The sequence below is a fragment of the Corapipo altera genome, unplaced genomic scaffold (genome assembly GCF_003945725.1).
Source record: "Corapipo altera isolate COAL_440 unplaced genomic scaffold, ASM394572v1 23b, whole genome shotgun sequence".
In the NCBI taxonomy this organism is placed as follows: Eukaryota; Metazoa; Chordata; class Aves; order Passeriformes; family Pipridae; genus Corapipo; species Corapipo altera.
The window spans coordinates 695,236-715,320 of NW_020884885.1; the positions used below are offsets into that span (position 1 = coordinate 695,236).

Consider the following 20,085-nt stretch of genomic DNA (forward strand, 5'->3'; position numbering starts at 1 on the left):
ATATCCATAAAGAAATTAAACAGGAATTAAAGACTGGAAGCATCACATCCGTCACTGTGGTATAAACTGATGCCAAATTCTAGAAGTCATTTAGCCTTTTATGTAAAGGCAGGGGCTGTTTTCACTTTGTTTCGCAAAGAATAAAGAAAACATAATACCCCAGAAGACTTTCAGATGTGTTTTTTCCTCTCCAAAGAAAAGGGTGGATGATAAAGCTACACACACCTTTTAATCTTCCACTTAGAGTTTTTACACATATATTCCCTGGCCAAAACCAGGGTCTTCTCTCTCCTCTCCCCTTCTCTCACCCCCTTTCCTGCCATCTCCTTTGCTATAACTCAGCTAACCCAACAGAACCAGTCAGTTTTAAATTTCAGTTGGGACCCCGGTGACCTGTTAATGAATCTACAGAGAGGAGAAAAACTCACAGTGTTGAGTTATGCCTGGTGTTGCTAGCTGACTTGGAGTCAGAAATGCTTGAAGCGTTAACGTAATTGCAAGAATGTGAAAAATGAAGCGTTGGGCTCCTGAGCAAAGCAAAAGGTCAAAGCAAGCCCTACACAAAACAAGTCTCTGGAAGATGGCCTCATTAGACCATTAAATCAGCTTCTCCTTTTTGTAAGATGTTTAGAGTGTTTTATTTTTATTATTGGATATATTTAACTCTTTCTCTTTCTAGAGCAGGGGGAAAGTTGATCAGACCTAATACATAACTTCTAATCTCTAAAATAGTATTACACAGAATTGATTTGCATTTGTGAATTTGAACTGGGATAAAGTCAGAAAATGCTTGTTGGATTACAGATTGCTACTACTTTGGTTTGCCAGATGATCAGTATGTTGTATAGCTTAGTTTTCTGTTGAACAAGTGAGGTGACATGTTAAGAACAACATAGACACTTACCACTAATAAAATTAGGATAATCTTTCAACATTTACTGCCTGAAGGCCCTTTCTTTAACTCTTTCAATACCAGCATGTTTCTAATAATACCAAACATGGACCATATTAACCCTTTTGACGCCAAAGAGCAGCCATGCACTGTCATGGAGAGACTGTCCTCATAAACAGACAAAATGACTAAACATTCTTTATTTAGTTCAAACTTTAAAAATTATGGATAGATTCTTCCAAGCAATAAATAGATCTACCTCATGCAGAGAAAGTCTGCAAAAGACAGTCATCACTCAACCCAAGTCCTTTCCATCTTCCCCCCCACTTTCCTGAAATAAAATAAAATAATAATATTAAAAGAGAAAAAAATCACAAGCTTCACATCATAGACTTAAGGCAAAAGCAGAGACCCCTGGAAAGAGTTCTCTCAAAAGCCAGAACTGAATCTAATATGAATCAATCTCTGCTGCCACCAGGTCTTAATGCAGAAGGCTGTAATTTACTAATGTAACACAAGACTCTCTAATGAGCTCCCATTTCCAAGAAATCCTTTGGAGCAAGTGCAGCTTGAAGCAGCATTTGTGGATGCTCTTGACAAAACTGCAGAGAAACCAAGTTTACCCAAATAACTGCACCAGAATAGTTCAAGAGGGCATCTATTCATCTTGAGACCAACTCATTACCAATTCACAAATTATAAGGTAAACCCTGCCCCTCTCAAGGAAGCATAATGAAAATTCAAGACGTATCTCCCTCTCTTTAGTCTTTTCCAGGATTGAGAGAGGGAGAGCAACCCAGAGCCATCTCCAATGGGAATTTTGCTGGTAGAATCATCTTTTAGTTGCCAGCAGCTGAGTGGAAGAGTGATTTACCACTGGACGTCTGCTTTCCTTTAAAAGGCCCAACTGAGCCTTTTAAGGGGAAGCATACTAGAGATGTTTTACCGTGATAGACTGGGCAGCACTAGTGACTGATTTGGCCTTTCGGTGGTTGTTCCCCTTCTGCAGAAATGAGACTAACAGGTTTGTTAAAGTCATATATACTAGCAGAAAACTCAGTTTCCAATGGGAAGTTGGTGTAGTCGTCGTCAACTGCTTTTTCTAATGCTTATCAATATTTCCCAAGCACCACGAGTTACATGACAAGGGATCAGAGACTAGTGAAATGCAAGATCCCTGGATATTGATACAAGGGATTTCTTTATATGGCTCAACGAAGGAACTTTTCTGATTTCTAAGGGGTTCCTGAGGCACAGTGAAGATACAGTTCTGCGGAAATTTCATACCTTTGGATGTAATGAAGATGTTGCGGCAGGCCACTCAAAGGAATAATTTTTAAGTATGCAAATGATCATCTGCTACACCAAGCATCTTAACCACAATATACCATGTAAACATTTGATCAGCAGTAAAGCCTATGGACAGCTAATAGACATAAATAGCTATTATTTATTAGCTGTGGCCAGCTAATAAACACCAATATGCTGTTTAGCAGTCAAGCTCTCCCTTTCATCATTAGCTGCTGAATCTGTAATGGTTCACGCTAGGTCTTGTACAACTGCAATCTAACCTCATAGAAAAAAGTCCTTGTGACTCATGTTGGAGTTGGATCACACCCTGCGCCATGACTGCTTTCTATCAGCTATAAGATTACAAATGTATAAACAATTCTTACAAATAGGAGACAAAACCAAACCACTCTACCAGAAAAAAACTTTGCAAGTTTCTAGAATTACAACGGGTACAACATCAGATCATAAGACAGACAAGGGAATCTAGCTCTGTGCCAAGCAGTGGGCCACGTGACAGACATGCAAACACATATCTGCTCTGCCACCTAAGCGAGGCAAATATCATGGTGAGAAGTGGTCCACAGCATGAGACCTATCAAGGCAGCTCTAGCCCTGAAGGTTTCTCCTCTCTACAGTTTTGGGATCCCGCATGGCTTGTTGGATGTCAGCCCTGTAGCTGGCTCTGCTGAGCATGTGGGTGAAAACACAGAGGCAAAATACTGCAGGTGCACAATAAACATCTTGTGGTGGGACCATATCATAAGACCTTACAAAGGTAATATCTCTCTCACTAGTAGAAGCTTACCATGTTTACAAAGAAAAACAGGCATGGAGTCCACCTTAAACTTTGGTCTTAAAAAAAAAGGAAAAAAACCACAACTCTAAGTCAAGATCCAAGAGTGACAGCAGGCCATCATTACCCAACTTTTAGCACTGGAGGCTTGATTCTTACACCTTCTGGAGTCACTTATTCTTCTAACGAGTAGTGTAAAACACTATCGTAACAAAATGACAGCCTTTGACGCTCAGTCAGCATGGGTACAGATGACCACACATAAGGTGCAGTAGGAAATAAAACAAAAAATTCTGAAATAATAATCAAACTTACTGAACCCTTGAGAAGGTTTCACTGTATAGATATATCAGAGATTTTGCAGCTCAGGTGCATCTCTGTTTATCATTCAAATCCAGATTTTCAGAAGAAGAAACAAGTCCGTACAAGCAAACATTGCAAGAAACATTTTTCTGTCCAATTCAGGTTTTTCTTCTACTTTATATAATTTAGCAGCTTCATAACTTCATATCTTTCCTGGCTAAAACTACACGTTAAACTCTATTACCCAACTCAAACAACTGCACCGCAACTGGAGAGTATGTCTGTCATTATATTTACTTACACCACACAAAAATAAACTGTAGATAACCAAATTTGTAAAGGAATTGGCAGAACTAATCAATTGTTATTACAAAGCTTGTTTGAAGATTAGATATTTCACTTTGAAATAATAATAAAATGCAGCTAAGTGGGTTAAGAAAAGGAAATACCGTCTCCCTAAGTCACAGCTGATTATACTGCAAGTCTGCCACTCCATGTTTACTCTAAGGCAGATGTACTGATATAATGAAAAAAACTGGAGTTATTTTAGTCATGCCTACTTTGCGGAGGGAAAAAGTTTGACCTTTTACCTTGCTCGCTGCTGTTGTCTCCACTCTGGGAAGCGTGGCCCCCGCTGGAGGGCCCTGGTGTGCCTGCTGAGTGCGTTGAGGTTGCATCATCATGGTCTCTCCAAGATGAAGGATTCTGGTGTCAGAGTGCCAAGGAATTTTTTCCACGGTTCCCATTCCAACAGCAAATGAAGAATAGAAAGAAAACCAGGAGAAGGGAGGGGGGGAAGTATACACATTAGCATTTGTCAAATGTGCCAAACACCAATACTGTTTGCACAGTGTAATAATTCTTCAGCAAAGACAAGCAGAGGAGATACAAAGATTTACTTGTTTAAGCACAGGACGGATTTTTTTTTCTTTTTTAAGCTTTCCAAAGAGTTGTCTGGATTTAATTGTTTGAGTAGTACTGCAGAAGAATATATCAGGAGTGAAAAAAAATTAAGTTTCTTAATGAGCTCTACAGGGTAGTGGGAGGAGAGAGCATCGACCTGCACAGTTTATGATACTAGCTATTCTCATTAGGATCAAAATTGTTGGTATGCAAACTGTCTTCTTACACTTTGTTTTTATAGACTGACTAGAGCAGTGAGGGGAGAAGAGGAGGGAAACTGTTTCAAGAAGTACAAGAAAACATGCATGGGAGAGGAGTATGTCCTCACTCCCTACCCTCTCTGTCACACATTTAAACACTGGAAAAACTTTCAACAGATTCAAAGTTGTGAGGGGAAAAAGCAAGCTTTCCCTGAAAGACGTTATATACTGGGAAAGATGTTTCCTCATCCCCCACCCCCCATCACCACCTTGATATGACACATTTCAAAAGACTTTCTAGAATTATCTTTCTAACAGTTCGCTTACAAGAATTGTCAAAAATAGCCACCAGGTGATTATATAAAATAACATGTATAGTGATTTTTATGTAATTCTTTCTACATTACCATGCATAAAACACTACAAAAGGGAACACAGAAGACAGACATACAAAGTTTGCAAAACTTGGCTAAGTAAGACCTCAACTACTGTACTTTAGTCATATAATTCGAGTACACTATCTAATTTATTGGGTATTGTCTTTCCCGAAGAGAGGAACTGCTATTTAAGAGGATAAGTGAGGAAAAGTTAATGTTACAGTTTAGTGCTACTTTGTTGAGTGTATTCTCCTCCTGTCCTCCTCCCCTTTCCTGATCATTCCCAATACCCTGCTGTTGCTTAAAGGAAAACAGGAATTCTACTGTACAGGAAGAGCTTTATCAGCACCACATGAAGGCAGGCAAGAGATGGAATTTCCTCTGGCAGAGAAGGAGAGCAAGAACACATGAAACAGATCAGACTAGGGGCAAGACCTGTGTTACTTGTCACCTGTATGCGACAACTTTAATCGAGCGCGTTATAATAATTCAACAATGAAACAAACAATAAGTCCCCCCTCAAAAAATAAAAAAAAAGAAAGCTTTGATTGTGCTTTAAATCTACATTGTGAAATAATACCCTACTATTAAAGCATGAGGAGAACCTGAAGACAGCAGATGACGGGTTTGGATAAATTTTTTGAGCAGGACTGATCCTGACCTTATCTACCCCAATGCGTAGTAGGAATAATTTCAACAAAATCAACTGATTTACCCATTGTAAAATACAGTGTAAGAGCGATTGGGACCAAGTCCCAGAATCTATACTGAAACATCTCAAAGTAATCTCCTAGCACTGATTAGTACCACATGCTCTATAGCAATGCAGAATAGAACTGCCAAATAACGACTTGCTACAATACCCAGTAACATTAATCTGACGGATCTGACCCGGATCACAGCAGAGACAAAGGAAAGAGCCCATAACTTCAAAAGGTTCCCAGAAAAGTCTCATGTGACCAAAGGGTAAGAAGGATCCAAATCACCTTCACCTTACAAAGACAGACACACACATGCACCCACGTACAGGGTTCCATGGCAGGAAGATAGGAGTAAAATCAGAAGACAGGTCAGGGTCTGAAATTTGCATAACCTGTCAGCACAACAGCACTTATGGCACAAAATTACCACCCCCTCCAAAACCTAGAAGACTGATCTACTTTTCCTCACACAGAATTACAACACAAAAAAAAAAGCCACCAAACAATAAGATTTCATATTCATCAAGGTTATTGTATTAAGTGTCAGAAATCACTATTAATACTGTAATCCCCCACAATTTCATGAAAAAAATAAGAAAAACCAAACCAAACCAACAAACCAACTGCCACATTTTACCATCATTTTACAGAGTCAGGTGGAGAGAAACACAGAAAGATGAGAAGTCTTGAAAGCTGAAGCAGCCCAGACGTTATTAGAAAGAACAAAAAAGTTGAAAATAAGGTTAGTGAAAAGTTCAGATGGAAATAAAATGCAAAAACTGAGCAAGTTTCTTTACAGCTTGGATTAAAACACAGTTCTGCCTATGAGCTTCTCTTTTTATCTCTGAGTTAGGAAGCCACTCAAATAGCTTCAAGCTGAAGGCAAACAGCAGACAGGAGCTCTTCAGCCCTCTGCAGCCTCTTAGCGTCAGCTGTTTGCCGGATGGTAATCAGATAAAGAGCTAGAAGAAATACATGAAAAAGGAAAGAAACAATAGCATAGCATGAGTTAAGCCCTCCAACAGCATCATGCTGGAACCTTTTTTTAGAAAAGGTAATAATTGCAACATGTTCACCTAGGCTAAACTTTTCAGGGAACACCGTGAGTTATGCTAATTTTGTGTACTGCAGGCTTTCTTACATTAACTGCTGTTGGAGCTCCTTATCACATATATGAAAATTACAATAATTGACTGATAACAGTTCAGCTATGTTTTAAGGCAAATGTCATCAAAACCTATCACACAATATTTCAAAAACTAGATCAGACTTTCTGTTTCAAAACCATAACTGAAGGAGACTTCCCAGACAGCTGAAAACACTTGCTGTCTCTACCAGGCTGAGTTGTTCTTGACCCCAGTTTTCAGATCCTGTTTTAGAAAGACTGACTGTATTGATTGGGAATTAAATGTATTTCTTGTGACACAGTTTTCTTGAGGAAGCAATTTGGCAGAATTTTGTTGAAGGATAGAAAATATAAGATATTTACTAGATGTGACAGTAGAATATTGGAGGAATTTGAAGGGAAGGGAAATAGCTAGGCTTTAATATTATAAAAAATTACAAATAATTCTAGGGGTGGAGTTTACACACTCATAAAAAGGCAGCATTCTTTTGCTTTGGACTAAGGTCATTGTTACATGCCAGTGAACTTTTCTTTTTCTCCCCTAGACTGTTTCCAACCTTGCATCCCTCATGAAAAAATTCTTGGCCGAATGACTAATCATAAGTAGTTGTTTTATGCATGTCTTCACGAAAAAAACCAAAACCAGGACCAAATGACACATCTAAAATTTGCTTCACTGGAAGCACTTTATCAGTACAGTTTTGGTACCTAAAGAGATCCTGGCCTAAAGCCTGCTGATGTTAGTTCCAATTTTTCTGTTAGTTTCAATGAAATTTATATTAAGTCATCACACTGGGTGGGGAAAAAATAGAAGGAAAAAATAAATCTAACAGATAACTTCAGATAAATTACACAAACTGCTAGCGTGGCTTCTTGTTTCTTCTTGCAAGTTTAGTAATATACTTTGCAGAAACACATTGAAGAGTGTGGATGATGTCTGCCAAAATGCAGTTGCCTATTTTGTATATGTGTGCATACTATAAAGATTTCACACACATATGACCTAAACTAATGCCAGATACCACAGAAAGTGAACAGCGCACTTGTATCTATTCCCAGTAGTTTTAATAATTGGGAGTCAAATATGGTACTCCTCTTGCTCTTACCTAATTGTGTTAAAGAGCAGTGTTACTAGGAGAAAAGCAGTGAATACCGAGTAGAGCACAATAGAAGGAGATGGAAAATAGATACAAGAAGCTATGTCTCCAGGGAAAGTATTTTCTATTTGCTGGGCTACACACTCGCAGCTGATAATGCAAGTTGTAATTAATATAAAAGCAGGAGACAATATGGGGAAAGCTTGTACTAGCAGGGCCACAGGAGATCACTCCACTGCTATCCACTGTTTCTCATTTACACACACAGCCTTCCCTAGAAAACACAATTTTACCAGTGTTTTTTTCCCTTGAAAGTTAAAAAAAAAAAAAGATTTAGCACCACCATTGAATTTTGCTAAATCTAGAAAAGAACAACAGAAAGGACAAGAGTCTTCTGGCATACAAAGCCTATCTGACACATTACACTTTTGTTGATGTTGAAAATCTTTGGGAAACTGCAGGAATTTTTAACTGCTACAGGATTTCTTGAACAGAGGTGTTGTAACAGAGAAATTTGATATGGGAACATCTTCTGATAAATCACAATTCTTACTTTGTATGCCCAAGATTTCCACTGGGTGAAGTCCGGCTAATTTTTTGTGAGTATATGTAATCCTGCTAGAGTTGATTTTGATCTTATACTGCTTTTTATGGGGATATTAAAGACTCAATTTACCATAAGGAATCTGCTTCTTATTTATAACTGGGAAGTAAAATCAACCAGGCCAGGTGATACCCATGTGAGTAAGCTGAGCAGGATTTGGCTCACAGACATTAACTGAAGTTTTAAGTATGCAACTGTGACAGGATCAGGCCTCGATATAATTTTATCAGATGAAATGGACAAAATCATTATCTTGAAGGAATAAATAAAACACAACGTACTTTCATAAAAGAAACTACAGTGGCTATAGAGCTTAAAGGTGGTTGGGCTCAAAGGTCTGGTAAATTAATTTTGCAAATGCAAAACTGAACTGAACTACTTGACAAGGATGGCATTATTATCCCCAAATACAAGCCAAATCCCGCTCACCTTGTTATTACAAGTAACACCTGTAAACACAGTGGAATGACTGATATGACTGATAATCCCAAAAATCTGTGTCTAGGTACCACCGTATACAAAAATATGATAGACTATGCAGGACATGGTAACCAATACATGCACATGTGTTTCTGTGTGTGCATCTGTGTTTATCTATATTTTGTGAGTAAAAAGTTCAGGATGGTGTCTTAGAGACATGCACACCATGTGGAGTGCATTAATAATAAACTTACTGTGTAAAGAAACTTTCAATATGCAAATGAGCCATCAGAAACTCTAATTTGACACAACATGTATGTTTTCTAAAAAGACTACCCCTGGTATTACTAAGGTATATTATTCTACAGATACATACTCAATATGATTGCTTTTTTTTGTACCAGAATAACACAATTTAAACAAAACACAAGGCATTGGAATCTATCGGATATTTGTGTATATATATAAAAGTTTCAATTCTTGTCCTTGATTTTGCATTAAGGAAAGAGTCAGGAGGAATTTTTGACCATCCTAGAATGTGGCAGCATTCTGAAAAGCTATATGCTTTGTATTTTCTAATTAAGACTGAAATTGTACATATAATCCCCCTGCTAGTAAGGAACCGAGACTTAAAAAATCAAAAGTTTCTTGGTTTTTTTAATTGTACTTCTATGTCATTCTGTGTGGCTACACTTCATCTAGACAGATAGACAACTCAAACCAAAGAGGGAACACGATCATCAAATAGATCGTGCAATACATTACTGGTCCAGTTTGTGAGAACACAGTTTAAAATTACAATAATAAAATTTGACCTGCAGACTCAAATTTGAGACTTCAGCCGTTGACTGAAGCATACCTTGGCCCTTCAAAAAGAGGAAATGCACAATATCTCCAGTCTTGGAAAGTTCCTGATGCTCTTGCCCCTTCAGAAAGCACAGGGCCTACCACAATATCCAATGTCTTAAGCCACTTAAGAAATTTACCCTATTATTGTTGCAGTTGGCTATTTAGTTTTCTTTCTGACACACTACAGACAGAAAGAGCACCTTTAGGGTCTGATTCTGCGTTTCTCAAAACTCCCACTGAAGTCCATAAACGTATGGTGTACCTGGAGGCTGTAGCATCAGGCTCTCAATTACTCAGTTTTGTTACTCAGTGAAATCTTACCTAAAGATTTAATTATATAACTGTAACAGATACGTATTACTCTGTTTTTATTTTTTCTTATCTGAAGATGTCAGGAATTTGCACAGACTACTCTTTGAGAAGAAATATTAAAGAAATGTAAATTGTCTGGATGTCCAAAAGTACAGAATCGAGGTATCTCTTCATTTGAGAGCTGAAAGCTTTAATATTCAGACTAATATTTCTCTTCTGCAGTTAAGACATTGGATTTCTAATCTGTCAACAGTCTTTTTTTATAAAAGAGATGTATGGATATTTGTATCCATTTTTAATTAAATTTTATAAATTATGATCTGTATATTATTACCTCTGAGTTGCAAATTGACTAGAACACATAAACAAATATTAAAATGACTGAGGCCCTGATCTGGTTCCCACGAAAGCCAGTGGAAGGAGAGCCATAAATTTCTATGGGAGAATTGCAAATAATTTTGTGCTAAAGGAAGAATTGTGGCATCAGGTGAAGCAAAATGCAAAAGAAATGTAATTAAAGTACACAACATTATCATATGTTCAAAAAAGTTTAAAAATCTTCAAATTTTACAAGCATTATATTTTTCAGATTTGAATAACTTGAAAAGAGAAAAAAGGATCTTTCAGCAATCCCAACAGATATTTTAGGCTGAATAGATATTTAGGCAGAATGCAGGATAAGGCCCAGAATGTTTATGTTAAACAATAATAAATTGTCTATGCTGGGAAACTCAACTTGAACTGCAGCTGCAAAGGTTTCTTTCCTCTTTTCTTATAGGGTTTTTTTTTTCTCCCCTAGCTGATCTGGTTCAGCCAGAGCGTAGCTGTAATTACCTTCTTCCCATCTACAGCTAATACTTCAGAGCAATAAAAAAAACTGAGGGTGTTAAAATTTCAAACACTAATTGTGGGCTGTTATATTTGCTAAACACAGCACAGTAGTAACAAAAGTTTCATCTTCTTGTGGCCAGCACTGCTCTGTTTGATCTACCAAGTCCCTGGACCCTTTGCACTAACTATATTATATAACGGTTAATAGCACACTAAAATAAAATTCGATAAACACACTTATTACCAAACATGTACAGCAAAATCACTTACAGCTGTCTCCTTTTTCCAGCACAGGAATATCTCCGAAGAGTTCATTCCTTTGTTGATTTTGGTCTTGGTTTCCAATTAGGTGATATAAATAGTAGAGCAGTGGATTTTGAAAGGAGAAGCATGCACTATTTGAGTACCTCATTTAAAGTCTTATGGTAATAAGGTAATATGGTAATAAGGTAATATGGTAATAAATATTGGTTAATCCTACAATTGTTTCTGTTACTTTCCCTTTTTCAGGTTTTCATGTCTAGCAAACCAATAAAGCTGAGAGCTGTCTTAGTTCCTAGTTCAGCACTGCCACTGTCACCACTACTACCTCTCACATTCATGTTAAACACACAGAGGGTAGCTTTACACCACTTAACAAGAATAGAGGGGTATGGATTTTTGGGGTGTCAAACAGCTGTCACAAACTGTCACCTCCTCAAGAGAAACCTTGGCACACAACAAATTAACCTACACTTCTTTTGGGCTATCATTATTCATAGCCAATCAGTTGAAATGCTCCTAGTATTTCATGTGCAAATAAAACCATGAGGGGAAGACCCTGGATCAGAATAGCGGGCCAATACATAAAACAGAGGAAACAGCACGCTGTCTCTGTCCTTCTGAAGTGGCTCATCATCTCCCCTGCACCAACTTTCACCAAATGAGATCTAGCCTGAGGCTGTATATTAAATATGCATATCAAGGCAAATGAAAAAAATAAACCTGGAGAGTCAAATTGGACAAATTTGCATGCTTGAACTGTTACATTTCCAGGTAGATGTTCAGAAACGATAGCTCATTTTTAAATAGACTTGTATGATTATATTAGCCATTTTTTTAAGCTTTTCCTTCTCTATGAGTAAAGGTGGATTTCTTCCTGCTGGAACCTTGTACAGTGCAAATATAAAACATGGTAGTTTGACTAAGCTATAAAAAAGTGTTAAAGTTTTGTCAGGAAAACAAGCTAATATACAAAAAAAAAAAAAAATCCAATAAGGAGACACATTTCCCAAAACGCATGAATAAAATGTAACTATGTGATACAGCTCTTCATTTCCCAGTTGGTGTTCTGGTTGCACAAATTATTGCTTCCTTTCAAAACAAATAGCAGGGGGCTAAAGTAAAAATGTTATAGCTCAAATCTCCAGGAAATAAAAGGCTTTAAATTATAATACCCAATGAAGTGGTAAACCCTAACGGGTGCAAGATAAATGGGTTGTCATATTTATTTTAGTTTTTGTTTTTGGGGCCACAGATTCTTCTTAGGGATGATAATAGTTACCAAATTATCAAAATGCTAACCCCCTCCACCTCTGTCCTATCATTGTGTGTGAATTTAAATATTATAATGGAGCACTGCAAATTGGCTTGAGCATTTGCCATCTGCCAGAACCCTAAACAAGCTAGTTTATCTAATCTCTTCAATATAAACATAAGCATGCTCCATTTCTACACTTCCACTTGAAACACAGGCTTGTAAAGAAACTGTACTGGAGAAACATGTTAGTTTTTTTCTGTTTCTCTAAATTTTACACAATGAATCACTATCTTTCAGCATGCCACTCATTTCAATTTCTTTTCTAGTATTCTCCCAGGATACCTATGCCCACTAATTTAGGGTTGTAAAATACCATGATACAAATATTTTTGAAATTGTGTCATGATTCAAGGAGTTTATTATCTACATGTGAGATAGCTGATAAGCAGAGAAACTTTCAGGAAGCTCTGCATACCTTTTTCTCTCAAAATAATAGATTTGAAATGTAAAACATAGCACAAACCTTGTCCTGCAATGTTTACGGAATACAAATGAGAAAATGAAAGCTAAGGCTTGGGTCCCAAAATATTTCCCATAACTAAGTCGTGCCAGAAGAGGGACATTAGAAGATTTTATTATTATTTTATCTCCCAATTCAGCTTCAGTCCAGGTCTAATGTAATTATCAGATACGCACACAAACAACATGTTTTCAAAGGAAACAAAAGCTCCTAGAAAGCTCATTCTCCCTGGGCTTGCAGCTACTCCTCTTAACACACTGGGAAATAAAGGCAGGCGCCTGTGCAGAAAGCATGGTTAACTTCACACAGGGTGTTAAATTAATATTTCAACCACTAAAATATTAGACTATATCATTTAGATTAGGAGTTCAATTGAATCTAAAACTGTGTAAACCCCTTTACCCCCCAGGGATGCATTCCTATAAATAAACTGGAGTTCACACCCACTCTTTTTAACCAGAGCTATTCCTTCCCTTTTCTGCGGTACCAGCTGCAATCTTTCCGTTCACATCCCGAAGTCTCTTTGCATCTACATCTTTTGAAGGATCACAAGAGCCGCTCCAAAACCCGGAAAAACAAAGGCATTCTCCTCACCACGCACACCAACATTTAGTCCTACACACATTACACTAATCCACCAACTCCTAAAGTGTTAAAATCAACCGCTAACCTATGGTTACTCAATCATCAATCTCTCCAGCTTTCTGTAATACATTGTTAATAATTGCTTCATCAAGGTTACTGTCTTTTATTATGAAGATGCTTCAGGCATTTGGCAGTAAGTCCATATTCTGACAATAAGTTGCTCTAAAGCAAAAGCATTGGAAACTCTAATGTGCTAACCCCCTTTTTTTTTTTTTTAATGCAGTGTGGTATTGCCAATAATTCTCATCACTTGTCATCCCCACAAGAGGGGAGGGGGGAGCAAATCAGCAAACTTTCTCCCTAACTTTCTTGTCTCAGTTTCCTTACGTTGATGCATTGATTACAAAGTTGGCAAAGAAGAGGAGAAAGCACCTATCCCCACATCAAACAGACAATTTGCTAGCTCTCCAAGCAGCCCAGACCAGGAAACTTTACAAACCATTCCAAACTCGATGCTTTACAGATGGAAACCGAAGGAACCTTTTGAATTTCTATAACTTTACAAAGCAAGAGGGAAGAAAGTGTGAAGATGGGATCCGAGCTTGCAAGAGGTTAAAGTAGTAATAATACTAATAAACAACAGCAGCAAAGCAAGGAAATTGGGAATAGATCCTCTAAGCAGGTTAAAGTCTCAAAAAATGCCATAAAGAAAACAGAAGGACTTACATGATCGGCTAAATTTGTGGAAGATCCTGAGAGTTCTTCGTGGTCTGATTTGGAGCTGCCATCCCTTTCATCAATAACGAGATCTATTGGCATTTTTCCTTTCAAACAACTAATGTACCGATGGCAGAAGTTATCACACAATTCATGAACCTGAAAAGAATAACAAGAATAATAGTATCAATAATGGTAAACTATCATATTGCAACTTTTTTTTTTTTTTTTTAGTGGCAAGGACAACCCTCTGTTCTACTCCACAAGTAACTCTAATTAAGGGGGACAATAGTTGAAGGCGAGGAAACAATAGAGAAATTGTTGTGGCACATATTATTCTCTAGAGACTTGTCGCAGCAACAAGTTAGAGAGAGAGATAGTGGGCTTGGACTGGTGTGCAGAATAAAATCAGATTTGATGATAACATCAGAACACTGGGAGCTGGACCCAGACGGTACCTCTGGAGCATACACGAGCCGGACAGGTACAACTAGTCATTTGGGACGGGATTAGTTTAAACCGGGGCTAAAAACAAAGGTCTAAATGGTCGGGAGCAGTAAAACGAAGCTACTCGGTGAGGTTGTGGTTAGAACCGTTCTAATCCCAGGACACAGCCCCCTGCCCACACCGCGCAGGGGCCCCTGCCTCTTCCAAACATTTAGTGCTTGCTTGGGGTTAATGTGCTTGCCATAGCTGGAGAGGGGAGAGAGTGATTTCGTATCTTTTTGTTAAACGTATTATTTCTGAGTGAGGAAAAGAATATCTACTGAGGGAAAGGGTAATAAGGATGGAAGGGGTTTAACATATTAAATATTGAAATTAGACAAACACACACATTAAAAAAAAAAAAAAAAAAAGCCGGGCTGGGCCGGGCATGCCTGTCGGGTGTCACATGTTCTGATGGTACAGGTTATAGTGTCACACTGCGTTTCCCCTCTCTCCTCTGGCCATGTTTACAAGTCAGTCCAGTCGGGAGGGAAGGGCGGGGTGGGGGAGGTGACGATAGGGAGGGAATAGCATTCCCCGTGCCCATCTCCGTGGTTCTTACCTTTTCTAATTCCAAAAGATGAAACCTTAATACTTGTATTGCTTGGATCATCTGCAAGAAAGTTTTGAGCAAGAGGTTACGTGGGAGACAGGAGCACGGGGGCTGTGCAGAGCTGCGAGCCCAAATGGGCAAGGGGGAGAAGGGCATTGTCAGGGCGCGCAGTCATTATCCAGGATTTTAGCTCATTGGTCACGCTTCAACAATTTTGATCAACTTTAACCTAAGCACTTGATTTTTATCGTATTTATTCCAGGAGCGGTGATTAGCGCTTTATTACCGCGATCTTGGAGAAAACCTTTTCCTCTTCTCCTTGCTCCCTTCTCAGCACCCCGGCCTTCATCCCTGAGGGTCCGCAGAGAAGTCAATCACACGCTCCCACCCCCACTCCCCTCCATCCCCCGGGCCCGCAGGAGAAAGGGTGGTGAGTGTGTGAATAGTTCAGCATCTTTTTTACAAGCGGATTTAGGCACTTTGAATATTGAAATCATTCACATTACCAAAAGAATTACGTTAGAATTCTCCATCTCTCTCTTCTTAAGAAGTTATTTCCTTCACTTTAGCTTCCCATGGCTTTCAAACGCAGCTTTGCAATGCATAGGGCTCGAGAGTTTGTCCTGGCTCTTTTTTAAGAGTGCAGCTCTTTGAAGCCCCTTGACTGCAACTCCCCGGTCGGCCGGCGCCCCGCTCCCCTGCCCACGCAGCCCGGGTGCCTGGGCCGGCAGCCGCTGCCCCGCCGCACCGATCGGCCCCGGCCCCGGGCGGCGGAGGGCGCTTGCCGGCAGCTGGCAGAGGGGTCGGGAAGGACGAGAGGGTAGTGGGGTGGAAGGGGAAGCAGGCCTTACCAAATTGTCCAACTCTGGATTTGAAGAAAAAAGTGGTTTTTCGGCGCGGACCTGCAAGAAGAAGGAAAAGCGGCGTGAACTACAGCTTCTCTTTTTAGCCCTGTAACCGGATCACTCGAAGGGGGAAAAACCCGTGTGACAAAACCGGCTGCTACCAAAATCCGACTGATCGCCCTGGGTCACCGTGCTTGGAGAGAAGCTGCCGGCCAGGCGCCGAGCCGGCCGCCGGTGACACGGGAGCCCTCTCGTTTGGGTCTCCTGCCTGCCTCCCGCTCCCTCTGCCTCCAAAACTCGGTCACAGCTATCTTTCCCTATCACTAATGCAGGAGGGCGAGGACCGGGAGTCCCAGCCTGGCAGCGTGGAGGAACTGCCGGCGGAGGGGGCATTAGGGCCAGCCGGGCCACCAGCGCGCACCCCCGCCCCGCAGGAGAGGGGGCGCCGGGGGGGAGGGGGTGCTACCCCTGCCAGCATCCGTCCGTGTGGGTCGAGGAGCTGAGGAGGCGGCGGGAGCGCTGGGGAGGGTTGGGGGCGGGCGGAGAGGTGCCGAACCTGTTTGGCGAAGACGGCGATGTCCTCGTTGAAGGAGTCGGAGGAGCAGACGTCCCCGCCGGCCACGCCGGGCTCCCGGGGCGTGCAGGTCGCCAACTCGCACTTCTCAAAGACCAGAGCTAAGAGGGGGAACAACGGGTGCCTACCGGGCAGTGGCACACAAAGAGAAGGGAGGGGGTGGAGGGAGAGGGGGAAAGAAGAACTCTAATCAACAAGTATTTTTTTTTTTTTTTAGTGCATGGACACACAGACATGGACACACGGACACAGCCACACTCTATAGACTAGCAGTAATGTTCTGGGTAGAGTAGGAGAGAACAGTATTTTGAAATAAAAATGATGAGGTTTGTAGTGGATTGGTTTCTGTTGGGTTGCTGGGTTGGTTTGTTTCGGTTTTTTTTTTGAAATTGCAATACCCGAACCGCATCCCCCGTTCAGTCCTCACAGATTAGGACAAAAGTGACCGCTCCTCCAAATGCACAAGGCGCCGAATGTGCTTAGCAGCAGCTCAGCTGGGAAGCTTACAATTTTTGCCACAGCTTAACATACCGCAAAACGTGGAAGATCCCATCCCTACCCTCCAGCTATGACCTAAAACGAGAGCACAGCTAGGCAAACTGCAAACTCCTTAATACGTAATTTTATTTTTCAAGGGGCCTGCTAGCAAAAATGTGGTGAAGTTTCCTGGCTTAGGAAGCACACCCAAGTAAAATACCATCTGTCCAGATAAGTGAGCAGGGGAGGGGGTGGAGGGAGGGAGCACTTCGTGAAATATTTTCCCATAGTTGGTGTAGTCAGAAAAAAAAAATTATCTGCGTGTTAAGTAGTAATCATGCGTTTGTTTCTTTTCCCCTTTGGTGTCTGATCAAGGCCCCACACTCTGTCATAGATGTTACTAGCTCTCATTTGAGGATCATTTAGTATTTTTTCCGAAAGGAATTGAAGGGAATTCGTGTCATTCCCTCCAAGCAATGCCCTGGTGCCTTGAGTTTTGCTGGGTATGTGTCTCTTTTCCTCATGGTTTTTCTTAAGTAGAAAACTCATTTCATTGCCCCCAATGTATTTATGTCTTCTATCTCAGGGAAGAGCTGTTTGCAAGAAGCGAATCCCTTTCATTCTTACTATCTTCTGCGTTGTGAATAGCTCTTTATTTACAAAGTTGGGAGAGTGGTATTGTGGCATGGAGGAGAACACCAGAACAACACTTCTCCAACTAAAATTCAAAGCAGTGAGAACCGTCTCTAACTCCTAACTGTGGCCTTTCCAAGAAAGACAAAAAAAAACCCCACGGGTAAGAAAAAGGGGGTGGGGAGAGGAAAAAAACCCGAGTAAATAAAAAAGAAAAATGGAAGGACAAGGCAACACCACCTCCCCCAAGCCTAGCCTCTCTCCCTGAGAGGTCTGTTATTCCAGCACCCGTTTCTCGTGGGTGCTGGTACCTCAGCTAAGAGTCAGGCTGGGATCGCCCTCGTCCCGAGATCGCCAGCAGCGGCAGTGCCACCGCGGAGGTCTCCCACCAGAGCGGGCTGCTGGTCGGCCACCGCCCTCCCGCTGGACCCTCCGGGGCTCCTCCCGCCCCACTCCACTCCGGGGCCCGATTGCCGCTGCCGCCGCGGCCCCGCGGGAGCCCTTGCCGCCCGCCCGCCCCGCTTCTGCCCTGGCCGCTCCGCGGGCAGCAGCGCTGCGGAGCCGGGCCCGGGCGGCCCAGCGGCACCTACCCGTAGATCGCATCCTTGTCCCGCTTCAGGGCGTCGTTGACAGCGGAGCCCATGCTGGCCGGCATGACATTGGGGTGCGGGGCGTGGGCGCCGTAGTGCTGTCCGGCGTGGAGCGGCGGCCCATGGTTGAGGTGGTGCACCGGGGGAATCGGCCGGGGGGCGTGGGGGTCCCCGTACATAGACGCCGGCACCCCTACTCCGTCCATCCCGCCGTAGTGGGGCAGCTCATCGTACTGTCAAAAAATGGGCCGGAAGAGGAGAAAGAAAAAGAAAGAGGAGGAGAGGGGAATAAAATAAAAAAAAAAAAACAAAAACAAACCAAACAAACAACAACAACAAAAGTCAGAGGAGAGTAAAGCACCCGGACAGACACAAACAGAGCAAAACAAAACAAGAACAGCCACAACAGAGAGAGAAATGCGCAAAATGAAATCAATTGGGACCGGGAGAAGGGGCTGGAGAGGCTGAGGAAGGAGTGGGGGTGCGGGGAAAGGTAAAGGGGGAAAGCGTGTATGCCTGCCTGCGTGTGTGTGGGTAGACGGTCCTCTTCAGCACGGGCAGGAGAACCCCTAACAAGGAAACGGGAATGAAAAGGAAGGAAACGGAGGAAAGAAACTAGAGTTACTCTGCATTAGAGAGAAAGAACAACAACAAAAAAAATTAATAAACAAGCAGAATCAAAAGCAACTAGGTAAATAAATGAACACTAGGAAGGAGAGAGGTAAGGTAGGGTGCATGGGGAGGGGGGGGAGATAAAGGGGGAAATAATCTGAAAGTTACCAGAAACATTATTTAGTAGCAATTCCCCTTGTCCTTGTCAAAGCCAGAGACAAAAAAAAAAAAAAAAAAAAAAAAAAGCAGCTATATGTGTATACATATATATACATTCATATATACGCAGACACACACATGTATTTCTTAGTCTTTGCTAGACAGTGGCAGTAGCGGCGGCAGCAGCAGGAGCAGCAGTAAGCTTTCCCCTGTGAAACCCGTGCTACTGAGCAGGCAGAAAGCAGGGAAATCGCTCTGCTGGGGGAAAAGCTAGAAAGGAAAAAAGCGTGGAACAATTGCAGAGACACACACAGAGAGACACTCATGCACACACACAAAAAGCCAGTGAATAATTTTTGCTGCTATTTTTTAATAGTGGCCGCCATCATCAGCAGCAACAGAGGAGAGCAAATCGGACAGGCCCCTCTTAAGAGAGGATTTATATATAGGTAAGTGTTGGAGATTTAAACCTACCCTTTGCGCCATCAGTCTGCGCTCCAATAAACTCCTGGATGTGTCGTATATTTAATATCCCAGTCCAGCAAAGAAAGTGATTTAGAGTGAAGAAGATTCCTTTCTTTTTTTTTTTTGCAACCCACTTATAGGCTTCTCCTATTCTCCAATATGGGTAAATAATAATAATAACAACAACAACAATAACAACAATAATATATAAAAAACAGTCAAGAACCACGATGAGTTTCTGAGTTTTCTTCTTTTTTCTGTCTCTTTCTCTCTTTCCTTTTTCTGTCTCTCTTTTTCCTTTTTTCTTTCTCTACGCAAAAAAAAAAAAAAAAAAAAAAAAAAAAAAAAAAAAAATTGTCAAGCCCCCAAACTGAAGGTTACGATCGGCCCGTCAGCAACCCACATGTAACCAAACTGTCGTGTCTCATGGCTTTTTGCCACTCCAGCTGTCAATCAAAGCCAGGGAATGTCAAGGTAGTGAATGAATGATGGTTGATGATGATGAAGAAGAGAGGAGGAATCTTTTTAACCCCGGTTTCTTCTTCCAGGAACTCCGTGGTCGGGTTTTGCCTTTTAGGATCGCTATAGGGTTGTTGGTTTTTGTTTTTTGTTTTTGGTTTGTTTTTTTTTTTTTTTTTAAGTACTGTGA

General features: G+C 41.1%; 1 protein-coding gene across 4 annotated transcripts in view; it reads right to left on the reverse strand.

The window, feature by feature from the left end:
• Positions 1-19,746, reverse strand: part of MEIS2 (Meis homeobox 2) — a 171,663-nt gene extending 151,917 nt beyond the window's left edge. For 2 of the 4 annotated variants that reach the window (XM_027642223.1, XM_027642221.1), the window contains exons 1-8: positions 19,446-19,746; positions 18,981-19,013; positions 18,201-18,433; positions 16,483-16,624; positions 15,933-15,983; positions 15,091-15,141; positions 14,052-14,201; positions 3,872-3,986 (exon numbers count right to left, since the gene is read on the reverse strand). In XM_027642223.1, the coding sequence (XP_027498024.1) occupies positions 3,872-3,986; positions 14,052-14,201; positions 15,091-15,141; positions 15,933-15,983; positions 16,483-16,624; positions 18,201-18,433; positions 18,981-18,989 (751 nt within the window). In that variant the 5' untranslated portion in view covers positions 18,990-19,013; positions 19,446-19,746. The remainder of the gene's footprint in view (positions 1-3,871; positions 3,987-14,051; positions 14,202-15,090; positions 15,142-15,932; positions 15,984-16,482; positions 16,625-18,200; positions 18,434-18,980; positions 19,014-19,445) is intronic. The other 2 variants (XM_027642222.1, XM_027642220.1) reach the window with 1 other exon arrangement.
• Between the last annotated feature and the right edge of the window lie 339 nt (positions 19,747-20,085).